Here is a 24055-nt window from a genome sequence, read left to right as displayed (position 1 = left end):
ATGAAATATCCAAATTCACACATTATTTACAAGCTCTTACTGACTAGACCCAAGAACTTACTGTATACATCTACATTATAACTGCACCCATCTGTGTTGATTACTGGGTCACATAAAATAGTGCGTCTTTAAAGTCTGATCTCATAATGTCGTTCCTCTCTCGTCTAGGTCACCTGTCTTACTCCCAGCTGGGCTCCGTGCGCTCGGTTCTGTCTCGTGTGGGGACCTGGGACCTGCTGAAGCTGCAGAGCGGAGAGGAGCTGAGGGGCGACTTCCAGGACTGTCCCTTCATCGCTCTGGACCGGACCCAGACTCAAAGCATCGAGTTCAGCCGAAACAAGGCCCTGTCTGCGGACTCTCTGTGGGCTCTGCTCGGGCACACGCCGCAGGTGAGAACTCGAGAGGAACGTGGAGGTAGAATTAACTGCTGGTTTTCAGATGACGTCACAACATGCTGTACTAGGCCAGTAATTAGTATTAATTAATATAAATGGGCAACAGGCAGAGTGACTTGACTCGAGTCAGACTTGAGTCACTATTTTTAGGACTTGAGACTTGACTTGATAAAATGGATTAAGACTTGGGACTCAACTTAGACTTGAAGGTCAGTGACTTGGGACTTGACTCGGACTTGAGCCCTTCAACTTGAGAAAACTTGATGCTTCTGCTAAAAAAAATATATGTTTTTAGAAAATACTTTTCTCTTTACAGTTGATAAATGTGGTGATTAATTTTAAAGGAACAAACTGGAACATGTCCCTCCCACTTCTCTTTGTTACTTTGGATGAAACTGAAGTACTGTGATGCGGTATCCTCAAAAGTACTACAGTAATATACAGTACAATACAGTAAAACAGAGGGAACTACACAGAACATGATCCTTCATGACAAAATAACTGATAATTAGCACTTTTAAATCTTAATTAATTCTATTCCGACCATAATGATTCACACTAAGATCTTGTCAAGACATTTAAAAAGGAAAAATTTGCATTTTCTACAACACTTATATATAAATATACCATGACTTTTAAGTACAATTTAGTTTAAACTTCATATAAATTGCAAAAATCCAATCTATATTTGGTACTTTGGTTTAAAGACTTGAAATGACTTGAAGCTCAAAGCAGACGACCTGGACTTGACTTGGACTTATGGGCCAGTGACTCGAGACTCGACTTGGACTTGCCTGTATTTGACTTGGGACTTGACTCAGACTTGAGGTCAAAGACTCGAGACTCACTTGAGACTCGCAAAACAATGTCTTGGTCCCTCCTCTGGTAACAGGTGAGTTGAATTTTATTAAAATGCAGATTTCTGTTGTAATAGTGAATTCGTGGGTCTAGTCAGTAATAGAAATTTAAAATTTTCAACTTTACCTTCTGAATATTTCATGGTAAAATACAATACACAATACAAAATACAATAAACAATATGGAAATCTGGACCTTGCCCCTCATCTACGATTATTATCACAGTCTAGAACCAATAAAACCAAACTACCCATTGGTGGTTTTCAGATTGCACAAATCTGAAAACAGCTCGTGACTCTTGGACTGTAACAGCAGATATTGTTTTAACCTCATTTAAACACTTACATTTAACTGCACATCTATTTTTTCTATCAGTAACCAGCAGGTGGCAGTAACTGGTCATACATAGTACCAGTAGTGTTTGTTTGACTGTCACTCCTCCATAAAATCATGAAAGTAAGACATAGAGAGTATTTTCATTTTTACTCCAATAAACAATGAATATAATATTACTGCTGCTCAGGTTTTAACATCTGATTATGTTAAGACTAAACCAGGACTGAACCAGGAATAATTCAGGACTAAACCAGGGCTGAAAAAGGACTAAACCAGGACTGAACCACCAGGTCTGAACCAGGACTAAACCAGGACTAAACCAGGACTGAACCAGGACTGAATCAGGACTGAATGCGAACTGAATCAGGACTAAATCAGGAATAAACCGGGACTGAACCAGGACTAAATAAGGACTAAATCAGGACTGAACTAGGACAGAACCAGGACGAAACCAGGACTAAACCAAGACTAAACCAGGACTGAATCAGGACTAAACCAGGGCTAAACCAGGACTGAACTAGGACTAAACTAGGACTAAACCAGAACTGAACAAGGATTGAACCAGGACTAATCCAGAACTAAACCAAGACTGAACCAGGACTGAATCAGGACTGAACCAGGGCTGAACCAGGACTAAACCAAGACCGAACGAAGACTGACCTAAAATTGAATCAGAACCAGAACTGACCTATGACTGAATCAGGATTAAACCAGAATTGAACCAGGACTAAATTAGGACTAAACAAATCCTAACCCAGATTAAAACCAGGTCTAAACCAGGACTAAACCAGGACGAACTAAACCAGTGAACAAAAGAACATGTTTCAGGAGGAGAGAGTTTTCATTTCAAGTTCAAAAGCAGGAAATTAATGTTACGTAATTACAATAACTTCAACAATACGTCCCAGTTTTACCATCTGATTTAAAACCCGTCTGACCCGTTATCCCAAAAATGAGCATTCATAATAATAATAGTAATAATAAGACTTGTTGCCGCGGTAACATCGGTCATTGTTCTCAAAATGGCTTCCTCTCTTCTTGTTCAAACATTTGTCTTTTATTCTGAACTGCAGCATCAGAATGAACCAGGACTAAACAGGACTAAACCAGGACTAAACCAGGACTAAACCAGGACTAACAGGACTGAACAAGGACTAAACCAGGACTGAACAAGGACTGAACCAGGGCTGAACCAGGGCTGAACCAGGAATAAACCAGGACTGAACCAGGACTGAACCAAGACTGAACCAGGACTAAACCAGGACTAAACCATGGCGGAACCAGGATTAAACCAGGACTGAACCAGGATGAACCAGGACTAAACCAAGACTGAACAAGGACTGAACCATGACTGATCCAACACTGAACCAGAACTGAACCAGAACTAAACCAGACCTGAGCCAGAACTAAACCAGGACCGAACCAGGACTGAACAAGGACTAAACCAGAACTGAACCCGAACTGAACTATGACTGAACCAGGATTCAGCCTGGACTAAACAAGGACTAAACCAGGACTAAACCAGGACTGAACAAGGACTGAACCAAGACTGAACCAGGACTAAACCAAAATTAAAGCAAGACTGAACCAGAACTAAACCAAGACTAAACTAGGACTGAACCAGAACTGAACTAGAACTAATTAAAAGCATTTATTTTCATCTAATTTTGGCAAAAAAAAAAAAAAAAGTTACATATTGTGACTTTAACTATAACTCAGAATTACACAACTCAAGGCCAATATTCAGAATTGTACTGTTCTTTGCACTTTCGAGTCTCCTGCCTCGTTTTACTTTTAATTTAACTTTATTAAACTATAACGATTATCTCAAATTGCCGTCTTATTTCACGTAATGTCCCTCGAATCCAACCAACTTCTCCAATTACCCCAAACCTTCCCACAAAACTCGAAAATTTCCTCGATTTCGCTCCATCAAAAGTCCCGTTAACGCTGATAGAAAAATAATCGAACCAAATGAAGCTGGTCCTGCAAAGTTTTTTATCACAAATTGATTCATACGAGACCATTTTTCCGGCTGAAAATTGCTTCGATTTCTGTAATTGTAATGCGGCTCTCAAAAAGACGCCCGGAATCGCTAATAATTTCCAGAAGAGCTTGTGTAACGGCGACGCCAACCATTCAATTACAAGGAACGGACACTCGTAGCATCACAAGTATCCGCGTTAAATTGGAGAAGACATTTCGTACGCCGCGTTGTGTAATAGCTTTGATTAGTTGTGTTGGACGTGTTTTGGTGGAGGACTCTCGCAGGACGTGAGTTTGGAGGTAAAATGGCCGCCTGGTTACCGCTGAGAGCTCTTCACTTCCTCTTTTGTTAATTCAGTTCAGTGTACTTAACTCTATAGCGCAAACACGGTGCCTCTGCATTTGAATATTTTGTTAAATAAGAGGACCTCATGCATATATTTTCACTGGGAATTAACTTTTATGAATTTGCAACAAGCGCTAAGCTGTATAACGAGGGATGTAACAATATCAAAGTGCCTCGATACGATGTTTTGTTATTTTTCAGATTATTGTGTTGCAAGCATTTTATTTCCGTGACTTAAACTGCAACTATTGTGCTGCATATGAACTGAACCAGGACTAAAACAGGACTAAACCATTTTCAGTTCTGGTCTGGTTCCGGTCTCAGTCCCGGTCGCAATCACGGTCTGGTCCTGGTCTGGTCCCGGCCTCAGTCCTGGTCTCAGTCCCAGTCTGGTTCCTGTCTGGTCTCGGACCTGGTTCAGTCCTGGTTCAGTCCCTATGTGGCGCATCACAGTTTAAGTCACAGAAATGGGAAACGGTCATTATCCGTTTTTTAATTTTGGTTTTGGAGACAAATAATGAAAAACAAATGAACGACTGATACACGGATTCATGGATGACTCTAAAACCTCTTCAGTAGGAGTGCGCAAAAATACTGAAATATCAGTATATCGTATCGTTTAATGTGATGATACAGTATCGATATCATGGGCTGCTGTATCGTTATATTGCCAAGAGTAAATAAGAGGACCTCATGCATATGTTTTCACTGGGAATTAACTTTTATGAATTTGCAACATGCTGTATAACGAGGGATGTAACGATATCAAAGTGCCTCGATATGATGTTTTGTTATTTTTTGGATTATTGTGTCGGGAGTAACATGTTATAAAAGTAATGAATTACTGTAATGTTTTGCTTTTTGCTGTAACGCAGTAATGTTACAGCATTACAGGGAAAAAAATAATAATATTTTACTCTGTACAAATGTGAGTAACGCACGTCACAAAGCTTTTTTAACCTGGATTGAAGTGGTGGGTTTTTAGTTTTTCTTCATACAAATTAGCTAAAATCACCGCGATATCAACATCAATCAGCTGCGGTAAAACGCCGGAGAAGCGCCCATGTAGACCGTCGGGTGACCGCGGGCGAAAGGACCGGCGTAGAACTCCGCTCTGACCTGGTTCAGTCCTGGTTCAGCTCTGGTTTAGTCCTAGTTTAGTCCTCGGTTCAGTCCTCGGTTTAGACCTGGTTTAATCCTGGTTCAGTTCTGGTTTAGTCCTGGTTTAGACCTGGTTTAATCCTGGTTCAGTTCTGGTTTAGTCCTGGTTCAGTCCTGGTTTAGACTTGGTTTAATCCTGGTTTAGTCCTGGTTCAGTCCTGGTTTAGACCTGGTTTAATCCTGGTTCAGTTCTGGTTCAGTCCTGGTTCAGTCCTGGTTTAGTCCTGGTTTAGACCTGGTTTAATCCTGGTTCAGGTCTGGTTTAGTCCTGGTTCAGTCCTGGTTTAGACCTGGTTTAATCCTGGTTCAGTTCTGGTTTAGTCCTGGTTCAGTCCTGGTTTAGACCTGGTTTAATCCTGGTTCAGGTCTGGTTTAGTCCTGGTTCAGTCCTGGTTTAGACCTGGTTTAATCCTGGTTCAGTTCTGGTTCAGTCCTGGTTCAGTTCTGGTTCAGTCCTGGTTCAGTCCTGGTTTAGACCTGGTTTAATCCTGGTTCAGGTCTGGTTTAGTCCTGGTTCAGTCCTGGTTTAGACCTGGTTTAATCCTGGTTCAGTTCTGGTTTAGTCCTGGTTCAGTCCTGGTTTAGACCTGGTTTAATCCTGGTTCAGGTCTGGTTTAGTCCTGGTTCAGTCCTGGTTTAGACCTGGTTTAATCCTGGTTCAGTTCTGGTTCAGTCCTGGTTCAGTTCTGGTTCAGTCCTGGTTCAGTCCTGGTTTAGACCTGGTTTAATCCTGGTTCAGTTCTGGTTTAGTCCTGGTTCAGTCCTGGTTTAGATCTGGTTTAATCCTGGTTCAGTCCTGGTTCAGTCCTGGTTTAGACCTGGTTTAATCCTGGTTCAGTTTTGGTTTAGTCCTGGTTCAGTCCATATACGGCGCAAGCATCAGCATCAGATCCAGTTAAAATTATTCGGGTTAATTATTATTCAAATTATTATTAGAGTCATCCATGCATGTTTGAGTAATATAGCGATCTCTCCCAGGCCCTATTCAAACCCTCTTTACGTTTAGCTGTATGGTTCTGTACGAAGCTCCGCCCACAAGCCTACATCACCCACGCTCCCACATGACAATAAATCTCCGTAAATATACAAAAACATGACTCAAAACTGTACACTGCGACTTCACAAACCTGATGTGATGTGCAGGAGTCTCTTTACGCTGATTTGCGTTGTGATGGCGCTCTGAAGGGGGAGTGACTTAGCGCTGAGAGCAAAAGGAGAACAGACTCGGAGCTCCAAAAACGAAAGTGAAACGTAAACATTTTAATACGACTATAGCATTTTCAACAATAAAATGTAACACTGGTGATTTAAAAAGTAAAGCAAAGTACTCGCTCTTTAATGCCACACTGTGTAACATTCCTGGCAAAACAATAACATGGAAATAAGTAAAAAAAAGTTACACAATGCACCTTTAAGTAACATAAACAAAGCTGCTAACCCTGTAGTTTAACCTCTACAAACTACAAACGTATTATTGGATTCGTTTAGTTTTGTGTTTTGTGTGTCTAACTGCAAAATACTGTGATGTCTGATAATCAGGAAGTGCACGTTAGCATGCTAGTCGTCGTTAGACTCTGCTCCAGTCTCTGAAGTTTCTGTACGTGTTTAAATTTTAACTTTAAGACATATTTTAACCCAAATCGATCACGTCCACGGCTGTTTTTGTCGCTGAATCTGAGTTCATTATCACAGAGAGAGTCTAAATTTGTCCAGTTCAGTTTTAATCTCCTCAATTAAACACAATGGCTTTTCAGATAGAATGAAGTGTCTGCCCTCGCCGTGTTTTATTCATGAGTTTAATCTGGATCTCTATTATCACGGTTCATCTGAGCAATTCACTTTTACACAAGAAAAGAGACTAAATCAAATAAAGGAGTTTACATCACGGCCTTTAAAGAGCCTCCTTTACAGAACGAAAATGCCAGAGAGCTACTCGTTTTAGCGGTCGCAAGAAATTCAAGTCGATATAAGAAGGCAAGGCTTGGATGTTGTACAGTTAGAGGTCTATAAAACATAAAACTATTATCCATTTATTAGTAGGGGTGTAACAATAACCGAAATATCGTGATATCGTATCGTGGACCATCACAATATATTGAATTATAAGTGTCTTTGCTTAAATTAAGAGTTATGGTGCAACAATACATGCGTCACGAATTTCAGACTCCCGGTCATTGCGCAATACATACTGGGAAGGATTTTACGATAAAGTGAGCATAAAACCGCCGTGTTTGTTTTCCCAGTGGGATGCGTCTATTGTCAAAGTCGATCTTTTCAAGTCTTTTGAACCATATCACATTTGTTTCTGGTTCTGATATTGTCATATTTTAGTTTTGGGATTCGCACATCGTAATTGTGTGGTTGTTGGATCCTAACAGCGGAAAACAGCTCGAGAAATGGGCTTCGGAAGTTTGTGAACTCCGTAACTGCAAAAGTGAATCAGATGTGTGTGACTGCAAACCTCCGTTCAAACTGTTTCTCTTCCCAACAGAATTTAAAAATAGTGAAAATTGAAGGCGATGGGCAGGTTTCCTACACAGGAAGGACCAAAAAGGAAAACTTTAACTGCCTAAATCATCCTGAGTTTGCAGTGAACATTTTGTATGTGGAGCGACAACAAAGCAAAATCCCGTTTGTTAATGGAAAGATGCAGAAGACAAACAGACTGAGCTGCACTTTCTTGTTCGACTGACTTTACAGCAACATCACGTCTTGGTCTCTTTGCAGTGGAAGATGTTTCTTGGTGAACAGCTGGTGCCTTTCGCTTTGGCGTTGACTTTTTAAATTCATAACCGAGGTTGAGCGAGGGATCGGGATTTTGCTTTGATGGCGCTCACTTTTTTCGGGAAATCCTTCCCAGTCTGCATTCCACAATGACCAGAAGTCCAAAATTCGTGATGCTTGTATAGCTAAAAAAAAAAAAAAAAAAAAAAGATAGAGGGAACTGTGTTTTTGATGATTAAACTGGTTTAACAAAGACTTTTTGTATCACAGCCATGGTATAGCTATTATTTTTACTGAACCATAACAAATCAATTTGAAATATATCATATCGAACCGAAAGTGCACTGTATCAAGATTATTAACGTGTCGTGGCCTTTGCATCGAGGTATGTATCGTATCGGCAACTCAGACATGTTTTTGATGAGGAAACAACACTATAACATGGTAGAAAGCTCAAAAAAGTCAGTTTTGTTTAAGATTTCTTTTTTATTATTAAATTATGACATATATTCACGGAGCTATAGAATTTTAAACTCTTCTAGATGTGATTTTGGGCTTGTGTGTGGTCCATTACCCGCTCCACTTCATATTCGAGAGTCATACCATCTGTTTCACTTTGGCCTAAATGTCCATAAACTGTTTATCACACACTTGTCCCATTGTCTGTGCGGCTGTGATTCTGCGGAGCACGTCCATGTAGAGCCCCCCCGTCCCTCCGTAATGCACTCGCTCATTGTTCAGTCTGTGCGCCTCGGGGTTAATAAAGTTAAACAAAAATTTAATCAGGCGAAAATCGTAACCTTTTAAGACCAGACCAGACCCGTTGAGAAGAAGAGACTCAGTGCGTTCATGTTTTAATGTTTTAATGCTCTAGTGGGAAATGTATTTAAAGTTACTCACAGCGGTTTCCTGTTACAAGAGGCCTGGTTTAGTCCTGGTTTAGACCTGATTCAGACCTGGTTTAGACCAGTTGGTTCTTGTTAAGACCTGGTTTGAACTTGGGTTAGCCCTGGTTCAGACTTGGTTTAGACTTGGGTTAAACCTTGTTTAGACCTGGGTTAGACCTGGGTGAGACCTGGTTTAGACTTAGATTAAACCTGGTTTAGACTTGGGTTAGAGCTGGTTTAGACCCTCGTTCAGACATGGTAAAGCTCTGGGTTAGACCTGGGTTGGTCCTTGTTAAGAGCTGGTTCAGACCCGAGTTAGTCCTGAGTTAGACCTGGTTCAGACCTGGATTAGACCTGAGTTGGTCCTTGTTAAGACTTGGTTTAGACCTGGTTTAAATCTGGGTTGGTTCTGGTTTAGACCTAGTTTAGAACTGGTTTAGACCTGGGTTGGTCCTGGTTCAGACCTGGTTCAGACCTGGTTTAGACCTGGTTTAGACCTGGGTTGGTCCTTGTTAAGACCTGATTTAGACTTGGGTTATACCTGGTTTATACCTGGTTCAGACCTGGTTCAGACCTGGTTCAGACCTGGTTTAGACCTGGTTTAGACCTGGTTTAGTCCTGGTTTACCTGGTTTAGACCTGGTTTGACCTGTTCAGACCTGGTTTGATTTAGACCTGGTTCAGACCTGGTTTAGACCTGGTTTAGTCCTGGTTTAGGCCTGGTTTAGACCTGCTTCAGACCTGGTTCAGATCTGGTTTAGACCTGGTTTAGACCTGGTTTAGACCTGGTTTAGTCCTGGTTTAGGCCTGGTTTAGACCTGCTTCAGACCTGGTTCAGATCTGGTTTAGACCTGGTTTAGACATGGTTTAGACCAGGTTTAGACCTGGTTTAGACCCTTCTCCAGTTGTTTATGAAGATGTGACTGGCATGAGTTCACATGGGCATGATTGACAGGTGGATCAGCCAATCAGAGACAAACATGATTCATCTGCATCAAAACAAATACGACTGTTTACGAGGAAAAAGGAAAGAAAGAAAAAAAAAATCACATGGGACTGAAAAACATCACAGATTTCAGCAGAATCACTGAACAAAACACTAAACTCACAAGTAAATAAATGTAAAGTTGCACTGTGTAACTTTTGTGGAGGGTAAAACAGCAGAACAGGCCAAAAAAATATAGAGATATAACCAGGACTAACAAGATCTAAACCAAATCTAAACCGGGAATTCACCAGGTCCAACCCAGGTCTTGTTACTTTATGAAAACAGCAAGAAACGTGTTTTTTCCCACACTGTCAAAACAATCAATTAAAACAAAGTGTGAGACTCGTGTGACTGTAGAAAACAATAGAAAACGCTCTTTTGTCCAAATGTAGGTTACTTTATTTCACAAATCTGTGCTGTGAATTCCCCGACAGGAAAACGATCACCGAACTCTTCGTCTCTGTTGTGACTTTAACTTTGTCGTGTTTGTAAAGAGTCGTTTTTATGAATGAAGTGTTGAGGTTTGGGGCCAAAAGGTGAAGCAGGATCCCGAGGCGTGTTTTTACACACAGAGAAGATGAAATCTGAAACATGACATTTTTTAAAAAGAAGAAGAGAGATGGAGAAAGAGAGAAGAGAGGGAGAAAAGAGGGAGAGAAAGAGGAGCAGAAGAAAGAGTGCGAGAAAGAGGGAAATCTGAAACATGACATTTTTCAAAAAAAGAAGAAAGAAAGAGAGAGGAGACTGAGAGACAGACAGACAGACAGAGAAAGAGACAGATGAGCAGGACAGAGAGAGAGAGAAAGAGAGAGAGAGGGGAGCAGAAGAGAAACAGGAGAGAGTGAGAGAGAGAGGAGCAGAAGAGAGAGCGAAAGCGACAGGAGCAGGAGGGAGAGAAAGCAACAGAAGTTTAGGAGGGAGAGAGAGAGGAGTAGGAGAGAGAGAGAGAGAGAGAGAGAGAGAGAGAGAGGAGCAGGAGAGAGAGAGAGAGGAGCAGAAGAGAGAGAGAGGAGCAGAAGAGAGAGAGAGAGAGAGGAGCAGGAGAGAGAGAGAGAGAGAGAGAGAGAGAGAGGAGCAGAGAGAGAGAGAGAGAGAGAGAGCAGAGAGAGAGAGAGAGCAGAGAGAGAGAGAGAGGCAGAGAGAGAGAGAGAGAGAGAGAGAGAGAGAGAGAGCAGAGAGAGAGAGAGGAGAGAGAGAGAGAGAGAGAGAGAGAGCAGAGAGAGAGAGAGAGAGGAGCAGAGAGAGAGAGAGAGAGAGAGAGAGAGAGAGCAGAGAGAGAGAGAGAGAGAGAGAGCAGAGAGAGAGAGAGAGAGAGAGAGAGAGAGAGAGAGCAGAGAGAGAGAGAGAGAGAGAGAGAAGAGAGAGAGAGAGAGAGAGCAGAAGAGAGAGAGAGAGAGAGAGAGAGAGAGAGAGAGAGAGAGAGAGAGCAGAGAGAGAGAGAGAGAGGAGCAGGAGAGAGAGAGAGAGGAGCAGAAGAGAGAGAGAGAGAGAGAGAGAGAGAGAGAGAGAGAGAGAGAGAGAGAGAGAGAGAGAGAGAGAGAGAGAGAGAGAGAGAGAGAGAGAGAGAGAGAGAGAGAGAGAGAGAGGAGAGCAGAAGAGAGAGAGAGAGAGAGAGAGAGAGAGAGAGAGAGAGAGAGAGAGAGAGCAGAGAGAGAGAGAGAGAGAGCAGAGAGAGAGAGAGAGAGAGAGCAGAGAGAGAGAGAGAGAGAGAGAGAGACAGAGAGAGAGAGAGAGAGAGAGAGAGAGAGAGAGCAGGAGAGAGAGAGAGAGAGAGAGAGAGAGCAGGAGAGAGAGAGAGAGAGAGAGAGAGAGAGAGAGAGAGAGCAGAGAGAGAGAGAGAGAGAGCAGAGAGAGAGAGAGAGAGAGAGAGAGAGAGAGAGCAGAAGAGAGAGAGAGAGAGAGAGAGAGAGAGAGAGAGAGAGAGAGAGAGAGCAGAGAGAGAGAGAGAGAGAGAGATCAGAAGAGAGAGAGCAGAGAGAGAGAGAGAGAGAGAGAGAGAGAGACAGGAGAGAGAGAGAGAGAGAGAGAGAGAGAGACAGAGAGAGAGAGAGAGAGAGAGCAGAGAGAGAGAGAGAGAGAGAGAGAGAGACAGAGAGAGAGAGAGAGAGAGAGAGAGAGAGCAGAGAGAGAGAGAGAGAGAGAACAGAGAGAGAGAGAGAGAGAGCAGAGAGAGAGAGAGAGAGAGAGGAGCAGAAGAGAGAGAGAGAGGAGCAGAGAGAGAGAGAGAGAGAGAGAGAGAGAGAGAGCAGAAGAGAGAGAGACAGAAACAGGGGAGAGTGAGAGCGAGAGGAACAGAAACAGGGAGAGTGAGGGAGAGAGGAGCAGAAAGAGGGGGAGAGAGAGTGAGGAGCAGGACAGAGAGAGAGAGAGAGAGAGGAGCAGAAGAGAGAAGAGCAGAAACAGGAGAGAGTGAGTAGCAGAAAGAGGAGGAGAGAGCGAGAGGAGCAGAAAGAGGGGGAGAGAGAGAGCAGCTAGAGACAGAATGAGAGAGTGGAGCAGCAGAGAGAGAGATGAGCAGGAGAGAGAGAAAGAGACAGAAAAAAACAGAGAGAGGCGCAGGAATGAGGAGAGAGTGAGAGAGAGGGGAGGATGAGCAGGAGAGAGGGAGACACAGAAATAGACAGAAAAGAGAGAGAGAAACAAGAGAACGTGAGAGAGCAAGAGAAACAGAGAGGAGCAGGAGTGAGGAGAGAGTGAGAGAGAGGGGGAGATAAGCGGGAGAGATAGAAAGAGACAGAAAAAGAGAGAGAGAACAGGAGAAAGAAACGGAAAACGAGAGAGAAAGAGGGGAAAGGTAGAAGTCTTTGAAACTGAGACTAAATACTTCAGTTTGACACCAGTTGAAGCCCTCGGGATCTGCTCCTGTTTATCCAACTGTAAAAATACTTTCTTCAACTTTGTCCCTCTCGGAAAATGTTCGAAGGTCGAAGTAGATCTGATCTTTACTCAATTCTATTTTCGTCCAAAGCCCAAAATCTCTACAAAATTGTTGATTCATGCAAAAGAAAGTTAGAAAATCCAGCAGTGAAAGAGACAAGAGCCAATATTCACGGAAAACGAGCAAATGGAGAAGTGTCCCAGAGCAAGAAAAAAAAAAAAAAAAATAGTTGGAAAACCAGAACTACACCAAAGTTGAGTTGGTACAATTATAAAATCATAAAAGCTGTAATTATTAAGATACAGACATAATGTTCTCTGCGTTAAACGACATTCTCAAACAGCAGGGGCCTGTCTCGTCTTGTCAGGAGTCAAGTTTGGTTTCTTCTGACAAACTTTAGTGAAAATACAATAATTATAAAATATCCTGTTACATCTGAACCTGTGAACGACCTCCTCTTTAAGTTCATGACTCCAGATCTGAACTGGCTCTGACTTTACACTACAAAAAATGAGTTTGCAGGAGTGAATTTGGTCATTTCATAATTTTAGTTTTGACTTTTTTTTTACATTTACATAGGCTATTTTTCTGCATATTGCTTTATTGTGGTATTATTTGTATCATTAGTGTTGTATATTGAATAGGGATGGTGCAAGATCTCATCAGACAAAATTGACAGGAAGTGCCGCGCTGTAGGGTTGCAGAACTTCCGATGAATGGTTTTCAAGGGCAGAATATCTGTGGAAATGTCTCGTGTATTCTCCACCAGCTTCATAAATGTGCCCCATCATCAAATCTTCAACCAACAAGGACATAACCAGAAGTTCAACAACCCTCACTGGCCACAAGATCGTGCACACATGAGAAAAATTATCTTGTGAGATTTTTCCAGTGTTTACATCTGGATTGGACAAAAAAGGGTTACGTGTTGGTGAGTTACGTCTTTTTAACAGTTTCCAGAAAGCAGCACTAGAATGGAAACAAAAATATGAAATAAAATAAATACAACATTGTGAGGCCAAAACTGGAAACCGAATCGTGAAATTTCTATATTAGGAATGATGTTAAAATCTCGTTTTGTCTCGTTTTTGTGGAGCCAAACTTGTATCTCATTTAGTCTTGTGGAAATTGTGTCTCGTCCCATCCTTAATATTGAACTATACCCTGTGCTTGTCAGCCTTAAAGCCCCACTGTGTAACTTTTTAGACAAAAAATAGACAAAAATAAAGCTTTTATTTATGCTTTTATTACAAAAAGCATGCGTATAATATTCCAAAATATGGTGTAAAACGCATCTATCCCATGTAGAATGCTCTGAAGTAGAGTTTTAACTTCGTGTTTCAATAGAACGGTATAACTGAAGTGCCACGTCCAAGTTATACGGCGTTGCTTTAAATATATTACTTAATTATTACTTTCTGGGGCAAAGTAAAAGGTCACATCATAAAGGTAAATCATTTTTACAAATAAAATATATTAAATGAATAACAGTGATGAATCCCTGTGTCATTCGTTCATTCGTTTTTCAATTTAAAACCAAAAATAAGAAAACGAAAAAACAACTGTTTACGCCATTATTTGTCTCCAAAACCAAAATGAAAAAAAAAACAGATAATGATTCATTTTTTCAGTTTTTTATTTTGTGCTTAAATGAATAATGGAAAAAACTGATAACGACTGTTTCCTGTTTACGTGACTTAAACTGCGATGCCGGACTGAACCCGGACTGAACCAGGACTGAACCAGGACTAAACCAGGACTGAACCAGGACTAAACCAGGACTGAACCAGGACTAAACCAGGACTGAACCAGGACTAAACCAGGACTGAACCAGTACTAAAACAGGACTGAACCAGGACTGAACCAGGACTAAACCAGGACTGAACCAGTACTAAAACAGGACTGAACCAGGACTGAACCAAGACTGAACCAAGACTGAACCTGGACTGAGTCTGGACTAAAACAGAACTGAACCAGGACTAAAACAGGACTGAACCAGGACTGAACCAGGACTAAAACAGGACTAAACCGTTTTCAGTCCTGGTCTGGTCCCGGTCTCCGTCCCGGTCTCCGTCCCGGTCTCCGTCCCGGTCTCCGTCCCGGTCTCCGTCCCGGTCTCCGTCCCGGTCTCAGTTCCGGCCTGGCCCCAGCCTAAGTCCTGGTCTGGTCCAGGTCTAAGTCCTGGTCTCAGTCCCAGCCTGGTTCCGGTCTGGTCCCAGACCTGGTTTAGCCCTGTTTTAGTCCTGGTTCAGGCCTGGTTTAGTCCGGCATTGCAATTTAAGTCACGTAAACAGGAAACGGTCGTTATGTTTTTTTCATTTTTCATTTACACACAAAATCAAAAACTGAAAAAACAAATCGTTTTCCTTTTTTTCATTTTGGTTCTGAAGACAAATAATGAAGAAACCTGTTGTTTTTTCGTTTTCTTATTTTGGGTTTTATATTGAAAAAAATGAACGAATGATACACAGATTGTGATGTTCTGACACATCTTAATACTTGAACAGATAAAATAATAATAATTTTCAGACTTATTTCCATGAAAACAAATACAGTGACATTACCGTGAGCAGGTCTGGACCCCACACGTGAACTTTGAACAGTCTGAGCTTCCTTCCTGATCGAATCATTTTACTAAAAAAAAAAAAACATTAACTTGTAATAACGAGGCTGCGATCGTCAGGGTTCAAACTCCAGTCACTCCGGTCACTCCAGTCAGTGCAGTGTAAATGTCAGGTTCAGTTTGAGGTCAGAGGAGGGTCGGGCTGATGTGAACAGTCGCTCAGAGATAAAACGCAGAAAGAATTTACACGATACCTGATATTTAGGACTCATTTAGGGGAATTAAACGAGTATATGGTGTATGGTTTCCGAAGTGTAAGTGCGGTTAGATTAAAACAAGATCATAAACTCAAGGTGAAGAGTTAAAGATTAAAGAAGAAATTAAAATTGTTGGCTAGAGCGCAAATGTTTTCTGGCGGTCGTCCACTAACCCGAGGGTTTGAGGTTTGAATCCCACAGTAATCATATCTGTGACTGTGCACTTTCTCTTCACAAAACATGAATAAATATAATCTGTTGTCTGTTTCCATGAGAGATTTTGTTGCTTTGCTTCATAATAATAGTCCTCAGTGTATAGGACAGATAGGTTAGTTTAATGCCATACTGTGGAACACTGAAGGCAAAATTATTATTCAACATCTCCGTTGAGACAAGCAGGTGGTGTGTCCTGAAAAGTTACACAATGCATGTTTACCGTATTTTACAGGCTATTAGACGCTCTGGATTATAAGACGCACTGTCATTAAATGGCCTATTTTCGAACTTTTTTCACAAATAAACCGCACCGGACTTTAAATGAAACACAACAGTGTGATGGGTGAGTGGTTTTGTTTGTTTGTTCGTTCACGGTGACTCTGGGCTTTGTTCAGTTGTGGCGTGTAGGGAGGGTGCTGTCTGGGACCAACGGATTGTCGGCGTGTTCGCAGTGACTCAGTTGTTCAGTTGTGTCTAGAAGTGGCACATTGCACTCGCTTTTTCGGTTCGTTCCTCCGTTCCGTTCCTCGTCGGCGTGGAGTGATGAGTGTGTCCGTGGGTGTGTTTCGCTGTGCGGTCGCTGTCTGCTCCGTGTGTGTTTGTGTGTTCTGCGGGTGGTGCACCTTTGTAGTTTACTGAAGTCGTGCTGCGACACCCGAGTGGATTCGTGTATAGGGTGCTCTGGATTGTGGTGCTATCGTTTTTTGATGCGGTTAGAGGCTTAAGAGCGCGTCTAATAGCCTGGAAAATACGGTAATACATTCTGCATTTTAACATAACAATTGTAACATAACATTTGTAACAACATTTTAACATAATATTTTATCATAACTGTTACGTACTGGCGCCCCTTTTTTAATATATGGATATATATTGTTTGTATATGGATTATATATGTTTTGTGGCGTGGCTGTTAGTTGCTGTTAGCCTTTTGTGTTTGACCTGGTGGGACCGGCTGTCCTGTTTTAACCTTTTGTTAGTAAGGTTAGTTTTGGGGATACGTTTTTTCTGTACGGGGTTGGTCCAGCGCCGCATGATTTTCTTCTGTTTGGATGGTTCACCAGGTCCACCTTTTAGTTGTTACTTTGTTTTTGGGGCACGGGAGGGGTTTTAGCGTTTTAAAGTAAATTAAAATTAACTTAAAAATAAAAACTTTTACTTTTGTAACCTTTTCGCCTCCTGTATCCTCTTTAATATGTTTGATGCACCCGGGTCGTAACAATAACCTTTGTAACATAACATTTAAACATAACATTTTAACACAACATTTATATCATAACATTTGTAACAACATAACATTTTAACATAACATGACATAACATTTATAACATATCACTTTGTCACAACATTTATATCATAACATTTTATCATGACATTTATAACAACATTTTATCATAACATTTATATCATAAGATTTTATCATAACATTTGTAACAACATTTAACATAACATTTATAACAACAATTTAAGATAACATTTATATCTTAACATTTTATCATAACATTTATAACATAACATTTTATCATAACATAACATTTGAACATAATATTTATAACTTAACATTTTATTATAACATTTATGACTTAACATTTTATCATAACATAACATTTGAACATAATATTTATAACTTAACATTTTATCATAACATTTATAACATAACATTTGATTATAACATTTATGACTTAACATTTTGTCATAACATTTTATCATAACATAACATTTGAACATAATATTTATAACTTAACATTTTATCATAACATTTATATCATACCATTTTTAATTATACAACTTTAACATATTATATCATAACATTTATATCAACATTTTAACATAACACTTTCTACCAACCTACCTTTCTATTATTTTGTCTTTTTTCCCCTCGTGTTTTACCACCAATATGTGTTATTTTTTTTATTTTCTCCACACATTAACACATCTTCTGTTTCTGAAGTGTGTATTGTCCCCTCCTGTCTCTGTCACATACTTCTTCACAGCACTATCCCCCCTTTTCTGCTCTATTTTCAATATAATAAGTAAAATACAGGGTTCCAAAGATGCCCTAAACCCTCTCTTTCTCCTTTTGTTGTCATATAATTGGGTTAGCCACAAGTGCCGTCCCTTTAGCATCCGCTGCGCTAACGGGGGTGCTACATGCTATTAAAATACCTCCTTACAATGGCCCCGCACAAAAGGAGGGGGTATTTTTCACTAATACCTAATCTCGTTTTTTGATGTGAAAAGCAGCATTGAAAATCATATTACAATGACACAACGAAATGGGCAAGAAACATAGTCAAAAGCATTAACTAAAAGCCCAGAGCGTTAGGACAAAAAAGAGAAAGAAAGGATGAAAGAGGAGGACAAAAAAGGGGTAATTGAAAAAATGGCTAATGCTAAATTGGAAGAAAATGGGAGCATAGAGAAGCCAGGGAGGTATTTTGTTATTCGGACAAATACGACAAGGAAACCAAGATATTTTTTCATGTAAAAGTCGAACCAAAAAATGTCCAAATTCTGCTTTTGTGTGAAGCAGGTTTGGATGTTAAAATGTATTATGAACTACAGCTGTTTTAAAACACTCAGGTATGAGAAAGGAAATTAGCAAATAATGTAGAGACGTGAGTTTAGTCACAAGAATGAATGAATGAATGAATGTTTATTGGGACAGTAATACATAGAACATGCATGGAGAACATAAATACTTAGATATAACACATAAAGTAAATATTTATTTTCTGTAATAATAAGCGAAAATAAATGTTTTACTTGTGTCCGAAAAAAGGAGTGGGAGGAAGTAAATACTTATTTAACCTCACCCCTTTTTCTCCTGCCCAAATTAACTAAGAACATATGGACTTTTAATTTCCTGTACAATATAAGCTATAATTTACAGTACCTGCATTTCAGTACAAATCTAACAACAACACATATATGTCTATTATGTGCAGAGTTATAATATATATTATATACACAGGTATAATAGACGCATCAAGAATGTCGGACTTCCGGTCATTGCACAATCCATACTGGGACGGATTTTCCAAAAAAGTGAGCATCAAACCTCCATGTTTGTTTTCCCAGTGGGATGTGTCTATTGACAAAGTCAATCTTTTCAAGTCTTTTGAACCATATCACTTTTGTTTCTGGTTCTGATATTGTCATATTTTAGTTTTGGGATTCGGACATCACAATTGTGTGGTTGTTGGATCCTAACAGCGGAAAATGGCTCGAGAAATTTGTTTGCAAACTCCATAACTGCAAAAGGAAATCAGATGTGTGTGACTGCAAACTTCCGTTCAAACTGTTTCCCTTCCCAACGGAATTGAAAAATAGTGAAAGGTGAAGGCGATAGGCAGGACTGATCCACAGGAAAGACCAAAAAGGAAACTTGACTGCCTAAGAAATCATCCGGAGTTTGCAGCGAACATTTTGTATGTGGAGGATTTAAAGCTGGAACAAAGAGAATGTTTGGTGAATTTTATCAAGGGGAAAGACGTTATTGTCCTTCTTCCTACGGGATTTGGAGCATTACATACGTCCTGACCAAACAGCAGCGATCGGTTAAATAAAAAAGTACCCACCTACTGTCGAGCGAACGAATCCTAATGCTGCGAGGTCAGACGGTTTCTACGAAGTGAAACCAGCTGATGAATCAGGCAGTAGGGATGTGCATTGCCACGAAACAATATGACATATATCACAATATGCCTGTCGCATCCTGATACTAAAACAAAGGACATATATTTTGATTTATCACTAATTAACTCCAATATTAAGTCAAGTACATCTTTACATGTCTTCACAAGAACATGTTTGTAAAAACTATGATTTTAAAATTATTTATCAGATACATTTTGAATGAATTTGGAAATAGCACGATTAATTATTGTGAGTAATTTGATAGGGGCGTTGCACCTTTTGAAATACTGGGGTTGGGAAAATGTGTTTATCGATTTATAAATGGAACAATCTGCTCTAACTATTCTTTCCTAACTTTGCTTGTTTTTACCTGAACCTGAACCACACACACCACTAACAGGGACCATGCCAAACGGAGAATCTGTGTAATTCACTCAGTATTTGACTAATGCTCCTCCCTCGCTCTCTCTCTTTTTCCTCCCTTCTTTTCTATCTCCTCTCTTTTTCCTTCTCTCACCCTTTCTCTCTTCTCTTCCTCTTGGTCCCTTCCTTTCTCCTCTCTCTCTGCCTCCCTCTTCTCTTTCTCTTTCTCTATCTCTCTCACACTCTCTCCTCTCACTCTCTTTTTTTTTTCCTCCCCTTCCCTCCTCCCCTCATTCCCTCTCTCTCCTCCGTCTCTCTTTTCCAGGTGACAGTAAAGATGTACAAACGTGGAGCTCAGGGTTTCTGGTCGGGGAAGACGGTGAGCGCGACCGCCTCCATCCCCTCGTCCTCCTGCGTCGTCTTCAGAGTCTGCGGGGACGAGACGGACTCAAAGATCCCGGCGACCACCATACACAGCATCACCCTCAGCATCTGACCACAGTATACACACACAAACACACACACACACAAACACAGACATAAACACACACACAAACACACACACAAACACACACACACACACAAAACACACACACAAACACAAACACACACAAAAACAAACAAACTACTGTGTGCAATTTAGCAAAGAAGGGATTCAACCTGCCTCACGGTTTACTGCAAAGTCTATCAATATTTTACGACAAAACTTAAAGGTGCACTGTGTAACTTTTCGATTCAGGGTCCGTCACCTTCTTGTTTCTATGGATACGTCATTGCTCTGCCTGGAATGTCCCACAGTGTGACTTTAAACAGCTCTGCCTTACTTTTTTTTTTTTTTCAATTACAGGTGGTTTTATCGCTCAAAAATACCAAGAAAAACAAACATTGTGACTGTGAGCGGGGTCGCCTCTCCACAGATCTGACCCGTAACTTGGTCTGGTTTGGGCTCCGTGAAGATAGAAAGCGTTAATGCCATACTGCGGAACATTCCAGACAACGCAATAACATCTTCATGGAGAAAAGCGTTTGACGTGACCAAAAAAGTTGCATCTTTAAGAATTTGATCTTAGTTTTGACACGTCGGTTTAAAAAAGTTTTATTACGCAACTTTTTTGGAAGAGGGTCTGAACCAAATGTTATTGTTTTGCCTGCAATGTTCCACTGTACGGCATTAAACTCCTCTTTTATTCAGTTATTCAAACAAAAAACCAAGCTTGCCTATCCATAGTTCTGCCGTGTACGTTTGCATCGTGCCGTCTTCTGCTTGTCTCCCGTGAAATGTAAACGTTTAATGCCCTACTGTGGAACATTCTAGACAAAGCAATAACATCTCCATGAAGACAAGAGGGCTCCACGTTACACAAAACCTCCTTAAAGTACTTAAAAAAGGAAATTAATCATCAAGACGCAAACATTTTTGGTCATTAAAGGTTCACTCACTGCGTCACTTGTTTGTCTCCATGGAAACGCCTTTGCTTTGTCTAGAATGTTAAGCAGTGTAGAGTAAACCTATCTAAGCAGGTTATAGCACTAGGCTACATTACAGGTCAGATCTGTGGAGAGGCGCCCCTATTCACAGAAGGAAATGTTGTATTTTTGAGCGACAGAAACGCCCGTAATGAATAAATGCTGGATGGAAATGTTTAAAGTCATACTGTGGAACATTCCAGGCAAAGCAATAACATCTCCATGGAGACAAGCAAAAAAAAAGTTACACTGTGCACCTTTTAAATAGAGGAAAACAATATTGTAAAGTCAAATCTACATCTGTATTTCCAAATGACTTTCTGTATTTGTCGGATCTTATCTAACGATTTTCTTAATTTTACTCGTTTTAACTTAAAGTGGATTCTACTTTCTATTTTTGCAGTGTTTTTTTTTTTTTTTTTACTAGAATCATGTGATAAAGGGAACGGACAGAATGGTTTAATAATGAAGGACTGTACTATAAAGATGAGAAATTGTCTGTTTTGGAGTTTTGAAAAGCCAAAAAAAAAGTCAAATATTTTGTATGTTTTTCATTTTGTGTTTTTGTTTCCGCTAAATCGAAACACTAAAATTATTTAAACGGTATCTTATTTTTTCACCTCAAGTGCCTTTTACTCATGTTTGTAATTTCTTTTTTTAATGTGTAAAGAGCTTAAAACTTAAAGGGTCCATATTACGACATTTTCTGATCGATGTTTTAATGTTTCCTCCTCAAAAACAGACCTGGACTTGTGTTTTTTTTCATTCACACGTTTGAGTGACTCTTTATTATTAGTCTATCTATATCTGCAAAGCTCAGAATGCTCTGTTCTACATGAAGTGGTAGTTTTCAAGTTAACAGCTCCTCTTTGCCTTTTGTTTTGTAGATTTTTAACCCTGGAATTGCCAATCTCTACTCAGGGTTCCCACGTTCTTGGAAATCCTTGAAAAGTCATGGAATTTTTGTATCTCTTTCACGCAACTACAGCGTTCTGTTATGATTATTTCTGAGTGACTTTTTTTTTTTTTCTTGTTTAGAAGAGACGACAATAAATGCACTGACAGTATTTTGATGTAAAAAAAATATAATCCCAAACCATAAGGTGATTGGAAAGAGTTCACATTTCATATTTAGTCCTTAAAGTCTGATCAATTCTACACATGTAGGTGCTGTAAAGTCATGGAAAATTCACTTTAGGTCATGGAAAAGTCATGGAAAACTTTAGAAATTTTGTACATGGAAAAGAGTGGGAACCCTGTCTACTGAACTAAAGGTAAAATGAGCTGTTCACTTGAAAACTACCTTTTCATGACATCACAAAGTGGAACATTTGAGCGTTTGAGCTTTGGAGGTGTGACCTGGAGCCCTGGAATTGTCATCATCCAAATGATTCTACTGAAGGTGTATGTATGGAGTTTAAAAACACAGTGGAGCACTTCCAGTATTACCATGTTGTTTTCTCCTCAAAAACAGACCTGGAGTTGTGTTTTGTTTAATTTACACATTTTTGTGTAAATGAAACAAAACATAATCCATTATTAGTCTTTCATCTGTACATCTCCAAAACTCAAAATGCTCTGTTCCACCTTGTGATGTCATGAAGCTGTAGTTTTAAAGTTAACAGAGATTGGCAATCCCAGAGTCAAAATCATCCAAATGATTCTAGTGAAGGTGTGTGGAGTTTAAAATCACAGTGGAGAGTTTCCTGTATCACCACATGACATCACAAGTTGGAACAGAGTGTTTTCAGTTTGAGAAAAGAACTCAGGCTAAATCTGCGGATGTGTTTGTGTGTTAAACATCTGTGAATCAAAACAAAACACAACTCCAGGTCTGTTTGTGACGAGGAAACGACATTAAAACATCAGAAAATAGTTTAATCTGGGCCCTTTAAAATGAATTATAGTCAAATACAAATGTTATGAAACTTTAAGTAGAGGAGACATTTTCTGTACAAGGCCTGCAAAAGTAGCTTTTTATTATATATATATATATATATATATATATATATATATATATATATATATATATATATATTTAGTTTGTCTTGTATTTTTATGGCAGGCCCATGTTTATTTCTACAGTTATTTTGCTGTTTAAAGATGCATTACGTAACTTTTCTGGCTTGTAGTACACCACTTGCTTTTCAGTTGCAGATGTTTTTATTGATTTATATACCTCAAAAATCTTGTATTTTTACTGTAAGCCGGGTCGCCTCTCCGGAGATCTGACCTGTAACTTGACCTGATAGCATCACCTTGTCTCCATGGAGATAGATAATTTTAATGAGATACTAAGGAACATTTTAGGCAAGTCAAAAACATGGATATGCCAGAGTTTAATGCCATTTTGTGTAACATTTTAAGCAAAACAACATCTCCATGGAGACAAACTGTTGGTGGAGAATCTGTGTATCATTTGTTCATTTTCAAAAATAAGAAAATAAAAAAAACAACAATTTTCTTCATTATTTGTCTCCAAAACCAAAATGAAAAAACAAATAATGATTTGGGTTTTTTTCAGTTTTTGATTTTGTGTTTAAATGAAAAGTGGAAAAAACTGAACCAGGACTAAACCAGGACTAAACCAGAACTAAACCAGAACTAAACCAGGACTAAACCAGGACTAAACCAGAACTAAACCAGAACTAAACCAGGACTAAACTAGAACTAAACCAGGACTAAACCAGGACTAAACCAGAACTAAACCAGAACTAAACCAGGACTAAACTAGAACTAAACCAGGACTAAACCGTTTTCAGTCCTGGTCTTGTCTCGGTCTCAGTTCCGGTCTCAATCACAGTCTGGTCCTGGTCTGGTCCCGGCCTCAGTCCCAGTCTCAGTCCTGGTCCCGTTCTCGGTGTCAGTTCTGGTCTGGTCCCGGTCTCAGTTCCGTTCTCGGTCCTGGTCCTGTTCCAGGTCTCAGTTCCGGTCTAAGTCCTGGTCTCAGTTCCGGTCTCGGTCCTGGTCCTGTTCCAGGTCTCAGTTCCGG

At 40.0% G+C, this 24055-nt stretch overlaps 1 protein-coding gene across 1 annotated transcript in view; it reads left to right on the top strand.

The window, feature by feature from the left end:
* The window catches only part of si:zfos-911d5.4 (uncharacterized), a 33557-nt gene extending 12234 nt beyond the window's left edge, over positions 1–21323 (top strand). Inside the window, exons 6-7 of the mRNA XM_055150359.1 lie at positions 169–389; positions 19922–21323. Coding sequence (XP_055006334.1) covers positions 169–389; positions 19922–20092 — 392 coding nt within the window. The 3' untranslated portion in view covers positions 20093–21323. The remainder of the gene's footprint in view (positions 1–168; positions 390–19921) is intronic.
* The last annotated feature ends 2732 nt before the right edge of the window (positions 21324–24055 follow it).

This window comes from Boleophthalmus pectinirostris, unplaced genomic scaffold (assembly GCF_026225935.1).
Source record: "Boleophthalmus pectinirostris isolate CB_2022bp ecotype Guang Dong unplaced genomic scaffold, ASM2622593v1 HiC_scaffold_14, whole genome shotgun sequence".
Taxonomy (NCBI): Eukaryota; Metazoa; Chordata; class Actinopteri; order Gobiiformes; family Gobiidae; genus Boleophthalmus; species Boleophthalmus pectinirostris.
The sequence above is the reverse complement of the archived record's forward strand: the minus strand, read 5'-3'. Positions and strand labels throughout refer to the sequence as shown.